At 39.8% G+C, this 15,336-nt stretch overlaps 1 protein-coding gene across 1 annotated transcript in view; it reads right to left on the bottom strand.

The window, feature by feature from the left end:
- Positions 1 to 15,165, bottom strand: part of LOC149782106 (uncharacterized) — an 86,038-nt gene extending 70,873 nt beyond the window's left edge. The window contains exon 1 of the mRNA XM_089933546.1: positions 14,898 to 15,165. Within this exon, the coding sequence (XP_089789672.1) occupies positions 14,898 to 15,029 (132 nt within the window). The 5' untranslated portion in view covers positions 15,030 to 15,165. The remainder of the gene's footprint in view (positions 1 to 14,897) is intronic.
- Positions 15,166 to 15,336: the final 171 nt, after the last annotated feature.

Raw genomic sequence — 15,336 nt, forward strand, 5'->3', positions numbered from 1 at the left:
ATGTTCTTGATGCAATCTCAAGAAATCCAGCAACTCCTCCTCATAAAGTAGTGTATGAATATACCGCATCGAGAAATGCTAGCATTTGAAAAACAGCAATAAGAATAATGGTGGATATTTACGGAAGACCTTTCACACGAGGAGGTAAACCAAGCACAGATGCTGATCTCTCAAAATATGCGACCAAAGATGAAGTCGATAATCTTTTGAATATAGCTGGAGTTGACCCAGATGAAGTTGCTATTTTCCAAGACAGGCAAGGAAAACTAAGAACGAGCAACATTAAGTGGAATGATATAATTCGCAGAGTTCTTGGAGCTACCAAGGATAACTTCGTTGCATTTAGTGATGGCGGCCGGATCAAGGACTCGAATATATCAATCGCAAGCATCAAAGACAGTATTGATAAAGGTGTTGATAAATGTGTGAAAAAAGCCGGTGACACGATGACAGGCGAACTCAGCATGAGCGGCAACAAAATAACCGCGTTAGCGAATCCCGAATCCGACCAGGATGCGTCAAACAAACAATACGTGGACATCGTCAACGGTAAACTAAATACGCTGCGTGCAGAGCATGATGTTCACGTGGGCGCGTTTACAAGATTTCGAAGAAACTTCGTAAAAACTGATGAGGTCGTGGATAAGTTCTTTGGGACTCCTCCAGTCGTCGATGTAAAACTCGCTGATGTAAAGACCGACATTAACACGATCAAACAAACACAGCAGGATATCGTATCGGGTATTCCTGATATCGTTAACAAAACCAGTTTGATTAAAGTTCCCACTGGAGTTACTCCGGGGCATATCACCAACATCGTATTCACGGTATCATCGGGATTCGCAACATGGTCACGACAAAATAACACTATCAAATATACAGCAACAGCCACCGGTGTTTACAGGTTGTCTGTGTTTTCAGCCGCTAAATTTGAAATCTTCACAACATATCCTTGGAGACATTCCACCGATAAGTATTCCGGGGTTTGCACTGTAATACTAAACAGCGGAACCGAGGAAACATTTATGCTTGAAGCCGAGGACGATAGTTTAACAGCAACATCTTACTGGTTTTGTTTGGAATTCGTCGCTGCAACGCCTCAATTGGTTACCGCGTAATTGAATAATGTCAACGACGCCAGATGCTCAACAATATCGATACAATCAAGTCCGTGAGTGGCAATCTGAGTTAAAAACTGTCATCGAAGTAACTAGTCAAAAAGTAAAAAAATACAAGCGCCGCATAACAGTGCTGGATATTATGGTTTATTCAGTATCTGCCGTTGTTGCATCTGCCGGAGCAATACTATCAGCGGTCACTCCGGTAACTGCAGCAGTCGCCGCCACGATCTGTGTTTCCGCGGCCACAACAACAGCTGGAGTTTTCGGCATCATAGCAAAAAAAATATCATCATGTGCTAACACAAAATTACACGATTACACGACAAAATTAAATACAGCCACGACCGCATATCAGAAATTATCATCGCTGATATCATCATCGTTAGACGTGCAAAGTAGCGACGCTACGATATCAGATTCTGAATTCAAACTAATGTCAGATGCGTACAATGACTATTTGAAAACTAAACAAATAAATAATGTCAATAGAACTGCTTCAACAAATAGTCACAAACACAACACCGGTAAGGACCACAATGATCTCAGTGTCCTCGACGACACCAGAATTCGGTATTAATTTTCGAACTCCAATTCCAGTGAGTGAAATCGCGTTAGCAAAGCTCAGTGTGTATCACAGCTGGCCCAATGTTAGGTCGGCATCATTTGGTGGTCTGCAGCCAAATAATTCATTCGTGTTCGGGAAAAGCAAAGCCGACTCCGGCGAACAGGGTGAACTTGACTGGAATACAATTACACTTCCCACTGGGAGTTATCAGATCGAAGAAATCAATAATGAGATACAACGCCAAATAAAACGAATCACCGGCAAGGAAGCCAAAATATCTATAACAGCTCATGAACCAACGCTGTCTGCGGTCATTGAAATCTCAACGCCAGGATACGCCGTGGATATTTATAACAGCTCAATCCGAACATTATTAGGATGGCCAAAGGCCCCCGAGGTTAAACCTCGTCCACCAAAACCTGAAAAATCGGATTTTATGACCTATAAAGAAGCACTACACGACCTCGAGTACAATTATTATTTACTCCTTGCAGATCAATTACTAGCAAGAAAAAGTACTTTAATGCCCGATACTTGGAGTATAGAAGCTCCACGTGTTAAGGGGGGGTAGGAGCTCCGTGTTTACCGTCTAGATGATATAGAATCTGAATTATTTATTCCGATCAATCTAGTACATAAACAACAGCTACAACTCCTGCGAGTATATTTCCAAGATTATATTTCTGATTTAACAAGTCCGCGTGATAATATTATCACAACCATAGAAAAACTAAACAAACTCGCATCGGCCATGGAAACTATAAATCTAAGAATAATTCAGGCTTTACTGGATCTTAAAGACTATATCGATGATAATTATAGACAGATAGCCAGAGCAGATTTTGCAATTAAATATGGTATTCAAGTGAATGATATTTCAGATTTTAAATTTCCTGGATATAACGTGCCCGAGCTGAGAAAATCAGTCTCTGATCTCATCGATCAATCTTTCGAAGATATTCTTGCCGCGTACGAACGAATAAAACCACAACCTGTTATTCTCAAGCACGACAACAGTACAGCATCCGATGGCAGACACATCTCACCCGGGATCGTAAATATCACAGATGTTATTGCGGTCAATCTTGTATGTGACGTCATCGATGGCAGTTACAGCGCATCAGATACTACGACGGCACAACAGGGGTTTATCCTGTATACGTTCACACCAAGAGACCCCCCTGGTTTTCTGATTGTGCAAGAACCAATCAATCCGGTCTATCTACGGTGTCATAACCCGTGGTTGTCAACGATAAATTTCAAACTCACCGACCAGAGGGGGAATTTGTTGGACCTGCGTGACGAGACTGTTAGTATAAACTTACTGGTGAAGTCCTAAGTCAAGGGATCCATAATATTTATAATAGTTTTTTTTTCTGCACTGATCCATTTTCGTCATTTTATCGTGCAAATACCCTATCAAAACCAGCATAAGTTATCGTTGAAAGTGCTAGCACGCATTTAAAAAAAAACGGTTGTGTATAATGTATCAACCCGAGTACATTCATGCACGAGTTCATATTCATGATAAGCAAATTCTTTACGAGGCAATAAAAACCGCATTTCAAATACAGACATTCCCAGAACAGTATTTCCCCGTTAAAATAGTTATTGACGTGTATGGTGACGAAGACTTCTTGTTAACTCCGTCACAATTAACAGAGCTACAGCAAAATCATATGATCATAGTTTGGTGTCAACGAGAACAGATTATGAACTATTCTCATTCCTGTATTGATGTTGAAACGCTTAAGCAAATCCTGAAAATCTGAAAGCGCCCTTCACTTGAGAAACTCTTTGAGTTTCCAAGGGCAAAAAAAATAATACACTTTTTTTTTTACCCGTGGAAATGTGCTTTACACTCCAAGCGGGGGGGGGGGGGGCGCTAGCGTTCTCAGGTTCTACTTTCACTTTGTGCTGTGAGTCACACGCTATGCGGTTTATACTTCCTTGTCGGCCTCGTAGTCAGAAACACTAGTATTTTTGTCAGAAATGCAAGGCATTTCCGTGTCTAGATTCTTTATATAACCTTTTAACCGTCTCACCCTGGTGCTAATTAATTTTCGAGTCTCATACTCTTGTGACAATCCAAGACGAATCTTCTCAACTGCACGGCACAGTGGAATAAATTCAGATACCTGATTTTCAGTTATCCCGGCAAGTGATCTGTAAACACGATCTTGCAAACCCTTAATGAACCTATAACGAGCAGGGAGATTGTTCTTCCCCAAGCGTGATAGCTCATTCAAGGATTCAAAATCTGACATAATTGTTTCAGTGTCTAGTAAAATATTAAAACCTCGCTGTTGTAATTCTTTAATTTCAACAAGTATGGTATTTATATTTTCGTGATTCATATTATTATATATTTTTATATTTTTAATAGAAACACTTTGCATGAGAAACGCTAGCTTTCCAAAACAAAACGAGACAGTCGGAAACATTTATCCCCTGCAAGGGCCTAGATCGTCAAATAACGTTCTAGAACCCCACGAGGACTGCTTCCGACATGACAATACAACATGTAACACGAAACACTTTATCCCCTGCAAGAGCCTCTAGATCGTCAAATAACGTTCTATAGGCTCAAGAGGACGTGTTTAGTGAATTGACAAGGACAAACATATAACACGTAACTTATCCTAAGGACGGACCCCTCTGACTGCCAAGTGACTCAGAGGCACATTTATTTACAAGACGAGACAGCCCTGGCTTCTAGGATCGAGTTCTCTAGCAGGCCCGGCAAACATTTATTTGACAACACAAACAACCTTTACCTCTGATTCGAGTATCACAGCAAGCAAAGGTACAATGAACATGTAATCTTATCCTAAGAGACGGTACAGAACAGACAACCTTTACCTCTGATTCGAGTATCACAGCAAGCAAAGGTACAATGAACATGTAATCTTATCCTAAGAGACGGTACAGAACAGACAACCTTTAACCTCTGATTCGAGTATGACAGCAAGTAAAGGCACAATGAACATGTAATCTTATCCTAACTTATCCTAAGACCTTATCCTATGACGACACAAACATACACAGGTGGGTCATTTTCTACGGTCAGCAGCAGAGCAAAACCATCCATTGAATCGACCATTGGATGGTGCACAAAAGACACCCGCCATTGGCGGATTAAATTTATGGTTTTGCTTGCGCGTGCTGACTTTCGATCGACCCAAAGGTCTTAGGGAGCGATTTCGTATATAACCCAACTGTTACTTGCGAGTTGGAAATTCGCTCTAGCAGTGGGCGGGACTTGTTTAAAATATTTTAATTGTATGTTTTCTTAAGCGCGGTCATATAACAAGCACAGAAGAGCAAAACAGTCGGATATATTCAGTAAAACGAGGATATTGTTTGTAAAAAAATATATATTCTACGGTAAATAAATGATTACATGTTATGAACTCGATAAAATATTTTATCAAGGTGGCTTTCTTAGGGGGAGCAAATCCTCTGACCAGCAACGACAACTCTGCAAAGCGTTACACACTCTCGGAGGAGTTATCGTCGTTTGTGTCAACGATAAGAGTTATATAACAGAATGAAATCTTCTGTTTGAGCTTCTTTGAAAATGCTGTTTTGTAGATCCCATCTGCGACATGCTGTACAGAAGGTGGACAAATACCGAAATACCTACCGGCTGCGCTCATTGATTGAAATATTATTTCTTCACGAGTCTCAACATTCACAGATTTCACTGCTCTTCTTATAGCTGTTTTACATTTAACTCTTCCTCGTATGGTATTCTTGCTCTGAGTGATCGCTTGAAGGTTTTCAATACTGTTATCAAGTCTGTTCCCGTTAATATGATCAATGACAAGGCCTTTAGGGATCTCTCCGTTAAAAACCTCATAGACGAAACGATGACATAAATACCTCCCTTTCCTAACAGTAAATCTTAAATAACCAGCATTATCAACTGTACCAACTTGTTTCCTCAGCCTGTAGTTTCTCACTATGCCATCTCGGTTTGCCTCATAATTTGGAATAGTTGGATGTCGGACGAATTCTTGATTCATTATACTATAAGCAAATCATTGTCTAATTCATAATTTGTCTGAAAACTTATTTATGTAATCACGCTCGCATTTGAGAGCGTTATCACAGTCTGGATTTTTTTAATCATAATACCGTTTTAGTTCTCGATAGCGTTTTCCACCACACGCTGAACATAATTGCGTTTTTCCTCGTACTCCAATGCCGCATCTGATACACGGTATCGGTCCTAGACTCCCACCGCGGACCTGTTGAGCATGTTGTCCACAGTATTCGCCTCTGCAGGGTTTGCTACACGGCGCTGATGAATTTAGTTTGATCCACTTGCATTGGTTCATCATATAATATATTTGTCTATTTAAATATTTGTCTTAATTATAATAATGGGTTTTGAAAGACTATCCAGAATAAAACCCATATCAGGTTCTAGATTCGATCTTGACCGGTTAACCGCTGATCCACGACGAAGAGAGTTAGCAGAGGTAATTGGTGTTATCAAGAATGCCAAAGAAGAGTTTCGTCGTGATGGTGCCGCACACACGTGGTCTTCGTATAAAATTATCCTCGGAAACGCGAGCATTTCTCGTGACCGTATCATTGATGCTACCATGAACGATACAATCGCGCGTAACATAATTGGGTATCTCGACGATAGAAGATATTTCGTACAGATAAAATTTATTGTTGGAGTCGGCGAGGGAACGTGGATTATCAGAGACAAACTAGACCCTGTTCTTGATGCCAGAGGCGTTCGTGGAAAAACCGTTCTGTTAAGTAAAGACTCAAAACCGGGAGTACTTGTTGGGATTGATATACCATATTATGCCAGAGCGTATCCTGTGACCGCAGTTGTTTATGGAATTTATCCGATGAAGAAACCACGCGTTGATAAACTCAAACCGATGAAGGTGTCGGTGTTGAATTGTGTAGCTGAGCGAGTAATGGAACATTTTAAAAATGCAATGCGAGGAAACGGCCTAACACCGCTAAGACAAACTAAAATAACAGCGTGGGCGACACGAGTAGCGGATAAAGGAGCGTCAATAAATGATGTTGCTGAGCTAGAGCGATTACTAAAATTTCCTATAACGGTTTCATCGTTAACCGGTGAGGTATTGTATGAGTGTAAATACAATTCCCGTGGAACACCAATAACTATTATCGATCATAACAGTCACGCCTGGACTGACTCGGTTAGGATATTTCCGCAAGACCGTGTTGTGAAGTATTATCCGGAATTGCAAAGCAATTCTGGGAGCATGTTTGATTTTATTTATCAGATAAGTAAAACCGATCCAGTGTCTGTGTGGTTATTCAGAAGTAGCGAAGATGGAGAATATGATCAGTTTGTGAGACCCAACGGAGAAATATACAGAACAATGGCGTTACAGCAGGAAATGAAAAAACTCGCAGAAAAATATCATGCTGGCAACACTGATACGTTACTGACACACTGTTTTACTGTCCCGGGTGTTGTCGCGCATGTAGCCCGGGAACGAAATTCATGGAGACCAACTCCGAAAAGTTTTCTTGCTGATATCCAGCAGAGCTGTGTCGAATACGGACACGGCGGTTTGTGGAATACTCAGTATGATCACCGCGGTATGATATCCGTGGACATGACGGCGTGTTATCCAGGAAGTTTCCTTGGGCGTGGAGAATGCAGCGAATATTTTAAACGGTTTGGCCACGCTGGCAATACCATGACAAGAGTAGCTGTCAACGGTGTTTTACCCGATTTTGACTTGACCGGATTTGCTTGTGTGTCGTCGTTTAAATTCGCTAAGGATTTACATCCTGTGTGTTATGTTTGGTTTGGCAGACATTTCGTTGAGAAGCGATGGGCACCGATAGTGTTATTGCGATACATGCTTGACAGTCGAATACTGTTGTCGCTGACGGTCAGCGAAGCGATTATATGTTATTGTCGTCAAACCGAAGTTTGGTTGCCAACTCCAACGCCGGTTACGTTAGAAGAAGTCATCGAAGATTGGTCACGAGAATATCCAGAAACTTCTATCGACGCTATCATCAAGAAAGCTCCTGAAGTACTTAAAAGCAAACTCAGAAATGATGAAAGCACAGCAAAAGATCTAGGACGAAGAATAATAGGGAAATTCACTCAAGGTGGAGCGTATGATCATAAACAACATCACAGTCGATTAATCATGGACAAGACTGAATTGGATCTTATTGTCGCTGATGCAGCCACGAACAACATGTTCTGTAACCGCAAAGATGTGTTTCTGTCAAACGGGGAAAAACTAGGGACTGTTTTTAGTTATATTGACGGAGAATCATCTCAGTACATACATTTGAGATCTTCGATGCTGGCTTATGTATCCATAAATTTGTTGTCGATGATCAATAGATTCCCTGTTGCCGCAGTGAGAGTTGCAACGGATTCATTTTATATTGATAAAAAACACTCAGCGCTGTTGGATAATGTTATATCGGATGATCCATCGTGGGGCTCGTGGAGAATAAAGAATGAAATGTTACACGGATATTGTAAATCGGCTGATGTTGAAATCGAGGATGAGTATCGCAGCGCAGAAATATCTTCGATGGTTTCGTCGGGGGCAACTTCGTTGTTGCCGCCGGTGCACGATCCTGTTACAAGACACAAAACAGTTTATCTGAACGGTCCTGGTGGTTCTGGTAAAACAACTCGAGCGATTGAATTATTTAGAAACTCTGACATGATTGTGCTAACACCCACACACAGACTTGCCAGGGAGATGAGACAACGGGATGTTAACGCGTGCACGTATCACAGTTTTTTCAAATACAGCGGCGGCACGTGGACACCTGAACGAATGGGAACGAAATATATTCCCGAGAAAATCATCTGGGATGAGATAGACACTGTGCCGTTGGATACATTAAAACAGTTTCTGGATTGGCTGCTAAAGAAAAATACCGCAGTGGTGATGTGCGGTGATCATGGTCAACCACCCCCATTTACAGGTGAATCTCCACACGAGTGGCTGAAAACTTTTGTAGATTATTATGAGGAAATAACTAACGATGTTAGAGCACTCGATGAAACGCTGAAAGAGTTTAAGGCACTGATCAGGCTACAAACCAATAAAGTCCAGTGTGAGATAATGCGTGAAATAATTCCAGAGACTTCGCTGAGCGACTTTTGGGAAACGTGGAAACCAGGTGATTTAATTGTGGCAAGTAGAAAGATAGTCAGGGACACACTTCAGCAGCGGTTATTTCAGTTACATCAGAAGAAATTTCCCATGTTGCCAGTGCCGTTGTGTTATAGACCAGCTGATACGCGATTGCAGAATATTGATGTTGATATTCCAGGGCGCCTGACTGCGTCGGGTCCGGAGAAACAGAATTTAGTATTAAATGATATTGTCACAGTTGATGTTGATGCTGTTGAACAGGCACTGAAAATGAGCAAATCCCCGTGGACGCTAGGATACGCTATGACCATCCACAGTTCGCAGGGACTAACTATTTCAGATACAACAGTTTGGATTGTTGATGATCGCATCGAGTGGTCAAATTTAGTTTATTTAGCCGTGTCAAGAGTAAGAAGGATAGGTCAGTTACGAAGAATTGTATTAGATGATGTTGTCAACGACAGCTCAATCGCTGATGACACAATAAGAAAGAAATTAGCCGGTTACAAACAGAGCGACAAAAAAAATGGTAGAGAGTTTGATCCCAAACAAAGTTTGGATGTTGAATTTGTAATACAATTACAACAACAGCAGAATAATCACTGTGCGAGTTGTAATTGTTTATTGCTGTGGCAGTATTCGAAAAACGACCCAAGGCAATTCACCGTAGATAGAATAGATAGCAGTCGCGGTCATACACGTGAAAATGTGATGTTGACCTGTCTTGAGTGTAACCGACGCAGAGGTGTTGCTGCAGTTATTTAAATGATTGAATCACTTCAGTGCGGATCACTTTAGTGATCGGGGTGGTAATTGTGTATCCTCGGGAATCACCTGAAGTTGCTCGCGTTTAAATCCGCGTTGAGGAGCAGTCGAATCTAATCTGTAGATTGCGTTTCTCCCAGTTGATCTGGTTATGCTGGATATCTTATGTGTAGTAACACTCCATGTGGGATCGGTTGCTCTTTTTTTTCCTCCTTCTAGTTCGCCTGGTTCGTATAAATACCTAACGGTGACATTACCCAGCAGTGGGGACGCTAGCGTCCCTGGCTGCGTTGAAACATTTTGTTGCTGTTGTCCGCGTTCACTGACGCGGGGTATATATTTTTTTGTGATTGCATTTACAGGTCTCATGTTTGTTGTTCTGGTAATTTCATTATTCAGTGCGGCTATCACGTTTGGCAGTCTTGCAACCCATTCACGAGATCTCGTATCGTAAATGAATTCCCTCGCGTACTGGTATCCGAATAATCTCTCAGCGAGTGTTCTATTAAATCGCTCAACAATTGCCTGATCCCGATGAATTTCAGTATGTCCTCGTCGTATGGTAACGTTATGCTGCTTTGTCAGTGATGACACCGCGCCCTGAAATTCCTTGCCAGGATCAACTTGTAATAATCGTGGCCAGTTTAGAGGTCCTCGTTGATAAATTCGTTTAAACGCAGAGGCGACTTCGGACGCTGTTTTAGTCGCTAACGGTTCTGCTTCTTTGTATCTACTGGCAACATCAACTACTGTTAGCGCGTATTTGTATATTTTTCTACGGACAGTATCATGAGGCAGGAATAGTATGTCAGCCTGATGAACTTCATTGGGCACACTAACATCAAAATGTGCAAAGTTGATTTGTCGAGGTGGTGGTAAGTAGATTTGCCATATTGCTTGTTTTGATAGCCAATTTTTGGCAACCTCGCGTGTTACTGATGCCGCGTTGGCGAGTTTATTAATTGCTGAGTTACCTCTCCAGTATCCGATTGGGGAATAATAAATCGCTTGCATTTTTATTTAATTATCCAGCGCCTAATACTAATTTAGATTTCATCGCTGATCTTACTAACCAATTAGCGAGTGACTCCTTAAATGATTTATTTTTTATGGCGCTTAGTGTATGAATTAATTTCACATCCGCGATATGCCTGTCTTGTAGATCTTTACTTCGATAAGCAACATCATGTATGTGACACGCTGCGTCGATAGCGTTTATCGGATACTCTCCCGGTTTTGGTTTAGATTGTTCATCAAGTCTGATATCTAGTCGGGTCCCTGGACCGCAGTAATTGTATCCTGGGAGATGTTTTTCTCCGGGATACTTTGCCCAGGGAGTTCCGGGGAGCTTTCCAAGTTTGGCTGCAATGTCACCTCCGCTAAATTCTCGCTTTTTTTTTGAAATCTAAATTTTTTTGTGCCACATCGCGTACACTTACCAGAAAGTGCTTGTCTGTTATTTTTTGTTGTAATGGTTGTTAGATCATTCGTAGGGGTTCGTGCCTTACACTTCACACAATATAGATCCATAATTATTATTCTTTATATACAAATGGAAATTACAGATTTTTCTGCGACAAAAAAGAAAGAGCCAGTTAAGCATAATTCAGTGCTACCAAACTCTATCCGCGCGATTATAATTGGGCCATCCGGTTCAGGTAAAACACAGCTGTTGCTGAACTTGATAATGAAGTGGATGAAATGGGATAAACTGTATTTGATAGCTCCATCTGTAGATGATCAACGATGCTATAACGTTATAAAAGATTTTAATGAGAGTGCAAGCGCGCTGAGTAAAGACGGTGAGGATGTTGTTGAATTTATCACTGATATCGAAGAAGCCCCCAGCGTCGAGGATCTTGATGAATCAATTAACAACCTAGTAGTGTATGATGATGTTATGTTGGACAAGCAAAAAAATCCCGCAAGAATATTTTCCCGGGGACGTCACAAAAACACTGATGTGATTTATGTTACTCAGCGTTATACACAAATTCCTAAAGTAATCAGGGATAATTGTAATCTTCTTGCGATATTCAATGGAGTTGATACACATACACTGAGAAATATTCATCAAACCTGGTGTGGTGGCGATATGGATTTAAATAAATTTAAAAATTTCTTCAGTCATGCTCAAAGAAAACCTCACGGATTTGTGACAATAAATTTACACGATCCCAGAACAAGATACCGTATTGGACTTGATACACTATTTGCAACATAAAAATGTTTTTCCTTGGAAACTCATTTCCCAGAGCAGCAGAGGGGATGGACCCGACCCATGGATTTTTCAATAACGACCCCGCCACGGAAACTGTTTCAGATTTATTGAAGTAACCCAAGTTGTCAGTGCAAACTCAACGAGTTTGTCCCTGGAAACTCTTCGAGTTTTCGGGGGACATTTTTTTTTGTCCTGTATTCTGAATAGAAGGGTTTATTTCGTCGAAATAAGCCCTCTATCGAGGAATAGTTTCCTGGAGGGGTTTATTGTGCAAAAAGTTTCGGTCTGTACAGCCCCTCTGCTGCTTTTTATCATATTCTATATTCAAAACTTTTGGAGTTTTTTTTTCTACTTTTAGTAATGGTGGCCATATTTGATCGTGGGTCAGCATCATCTGTATGAACTTGAGAAATCTTCATGCCCCAATTCTTTTGGTCAAATTATATGCAAAAATAATTGTCTCTGTGACAAATCTGCTTGATCTGAATTATCAATATAAATTTCAAAAAGCTTCATGTATACTTATTCATGTAAACATGTTAACGCTTTGTTTAAATTATATGATCAAATTCTCTTCATTTGTTTTTGCTGGCACTTTTTCACAAAAGTGGTAAAAATAATCAACTTGCACAATCCCATTTTCAAGTTTCTGCTGGATGAGTTAATGTTATTACTTATACTGTAATCCAGGAGTTTGTGAAGAAAAATAATTCAATGTTTCAATTTTGTCATCTTCGCTAACCAAGATTCTGATATGTTAACCCTATCTACACCTTGGCGGATCGAGCATATAATTTAGTGTCTTGTCCAATCGACATCTAATGGATTCATGAGTTGCCTCCCTTAGTATGTAATGCCAACTAACCAATAGCATGCAATGTATATTGACTGAAAATGGTGGAGGCAGATGACTTAAAAAGGATACTTTGTAAGTTTAACATCGAAAGTATCACTAAGAGAGAAACCATTACTGGTGTATTTGCTTATTTATGAGACCATTCAAGTTATGTGCTCACCTTGTCTTGACCGTGTAAGAACGTTAAACAGTGTTCAGATCTGAACAACTTAATTTTGCTTGCTTGACATGCAGTGAAATTCAGAGCCGAAGCATATAAATATCTGCTCGATCCGCCAAGTTGTAGACAGTGTTAATATATCAGAACCTTGGCTAGTGAAGATGCAGTTTTGTATGTTTTGTTACAATTTTGGAGAAAAAGAAAAGCTACATGTAAAGTGTAATCATTACTTCTGTTTATAACTGAAGCTTGATTTGTACACATGTTCAAGTTTGTATTTTTAGATCGTAAAAAGCTAACACCTTGGCTATATCAATGAGACAAAATATGCCAGTGCAGTAATTTATAGAAAAATCATTAATTCTGTACAGTTTGCCAAAAATGTCTCTGCAAGAAACCTGATCTATTTTATATGATTTCGTCTATTTCTACAAATAGATTGAGAGTATGATTAACTAATAAGCTATGAATGATAGAAACTGTTTGATTATTGGTAACTTCTCAGTTAATCCCCGTTATTCGTACGAATAGCTGCTATCGACATACATTTGAGATATAATCTGTAGCATTTACCTTGTAAAAGGTTAGGAAAAATCAGCCCCTGGTTCATCACCATTCAACATGAACGTATTAAAACGATTTTATTGGGGGGAGGGGTATTTGCCTGGTGCCAATTGTAATGGGTTTACTCTGTACTCTAGTTTTTGGGGCGAAGTGACTTTTCTTTCCCGCTTAACGAGACTAGGGCAAAGTGGTAGGAAATAAGAAGTGAGCGGTGAGAATTTGAATGTTTACAACTGAATATAGTCGCTTAAAACTGCCGCTTTTCTAAACCTCTGAGTCAAGTAATATAAAAACACAATAAACACTCATGAAACCTAAGGACATATTAGAATTGTTATTATTCTGATTTAGTAAATTAGTGTACAGCGGTGTTTTCCAAAGGATGTCAACCTCGAAAACAGATTACTTGTTGGAATCTGCCGGTAGATATGAGGTACCAGTCTTCTTGCTGTTTCAAACTTCTTTAATATTAATAGCAATCAGCCTATCAAAAACAACATTATATTCCTCGTTTGGGGTGTACAAATATGGGGAATTTAACATACTCCGTTAAACGCACGTGCAATTTCTTGTCGATAATTTGACTGAAAAACAATTGCAGACACCAAGCTCATTAAAATCACAAAAACGGTGTTTAAATTATAGCGTCTAGTAACTGATCTATATACACAACGAGACTAATGGCAGATAACAGCTGGATTATCGAACACTAGCTACTAATTAATTCAACTGGCTTTTTTTTTATCCAGATGATAAGTATGACCCATCATAGAATTGTTCGACGTCAGAACAGAATACGTTTATTCAGCAGATGTTGAATTGAATCCAAAATTTAAGATAATATGTTCAAAATAATTTTTTTTTTTTAAAAAAAAACTTGAGCGATAGTTTTTACGAGAACGGCAAATCAGAATTACAATAATCCATACAGGCATACCATCCCTCTCGGACAGCCTTCAGCATGGGCGCCAGCAGCATAGGTCATGGGGTTCACATGATCCCCCCCCCCCCCGAAATCATACTGCAAATATATATATATATATATATATATATATATATATATATATATATATATATCTGTTCAAAACGATTAGTAAATATTAGATTTAGTTTCAGACTGCTTACTATACTAACTCTCCCCGCCGACTGACTCACCTCCTACCCTCGTACAAAAAAAATCCTGCGGGCGCCCATGGCCTTCAGTGGCATAAATTTGGTATCATACGGGTGGGTGGGTGAAGCATTGTATGTTTGGCTAATATATCATCTGCTGTAAGCCTGCGGACTGTATTTTAAGGATGTATGCACCAATTTGAACTGTATATTCTACTGTTTTGCCAATATAAAATCATGTTTCGTCGCATGATAAATGGATTCTTACATTCGTGTTCTTTCCAAAATGAAATTTATAAAACTCCTCGAAAAGAACATGAACAAGGTAACTCCTTCGAAATGAACATTCGTGGAGTAAGATCCTTTATCTACGAAACATGTTACCTTCAGTATCTTTAGCGTTAATACTTCCATCGATAGAGCCACTTGAAAATAACGGTAGCACCCACTGGCAATTGCGCAGCTAAAAATTATGCCGTCTATGTTCTCCAAGTCTTTCACTCTCGACATGCTCATGACACCGCAAAAAAAAACCAAAAAAAAATACAGAATATATATTCAAACTTCTGTTAACACTAATCTACTTAACTAGTCGAACAAGTAATATCAGACTGAAAAAAAAAAGCGGAGAACTATTTGTTGTTTAACATTTCCTATTTTAAGCATACTTTGGGATTTTCTTAGTCTTAAAATAGAATTGTCTGGTACCCAATCTGTGTCGTATCTGCTAATGATAATGACCGACTCTGCTATCAGGCAATTTACTATCCAATTTATCCCTACGCCGACCAATTCAGAGGTCACGTCTTTATGTTAAGAGCAA

The sequence above is a fragment of the Sinohyriopsis cumingii genome, chromosome 15 (assembly GCF_028554795.1).
Source record: "Sinohyriopsis cumingii isolate HCF-2022 chromosome 15, ASM2855479v2, whole genome shotgun sequence".
In the NCBI taxonomy this organism is placed as follows: domain Eukaryota; kingdom Metazoa; phylum Mollusca; class Bivalvia; order Unionida; family Unionidae; genus Sinohyriopsis; species Sinohyriopsis cumingii.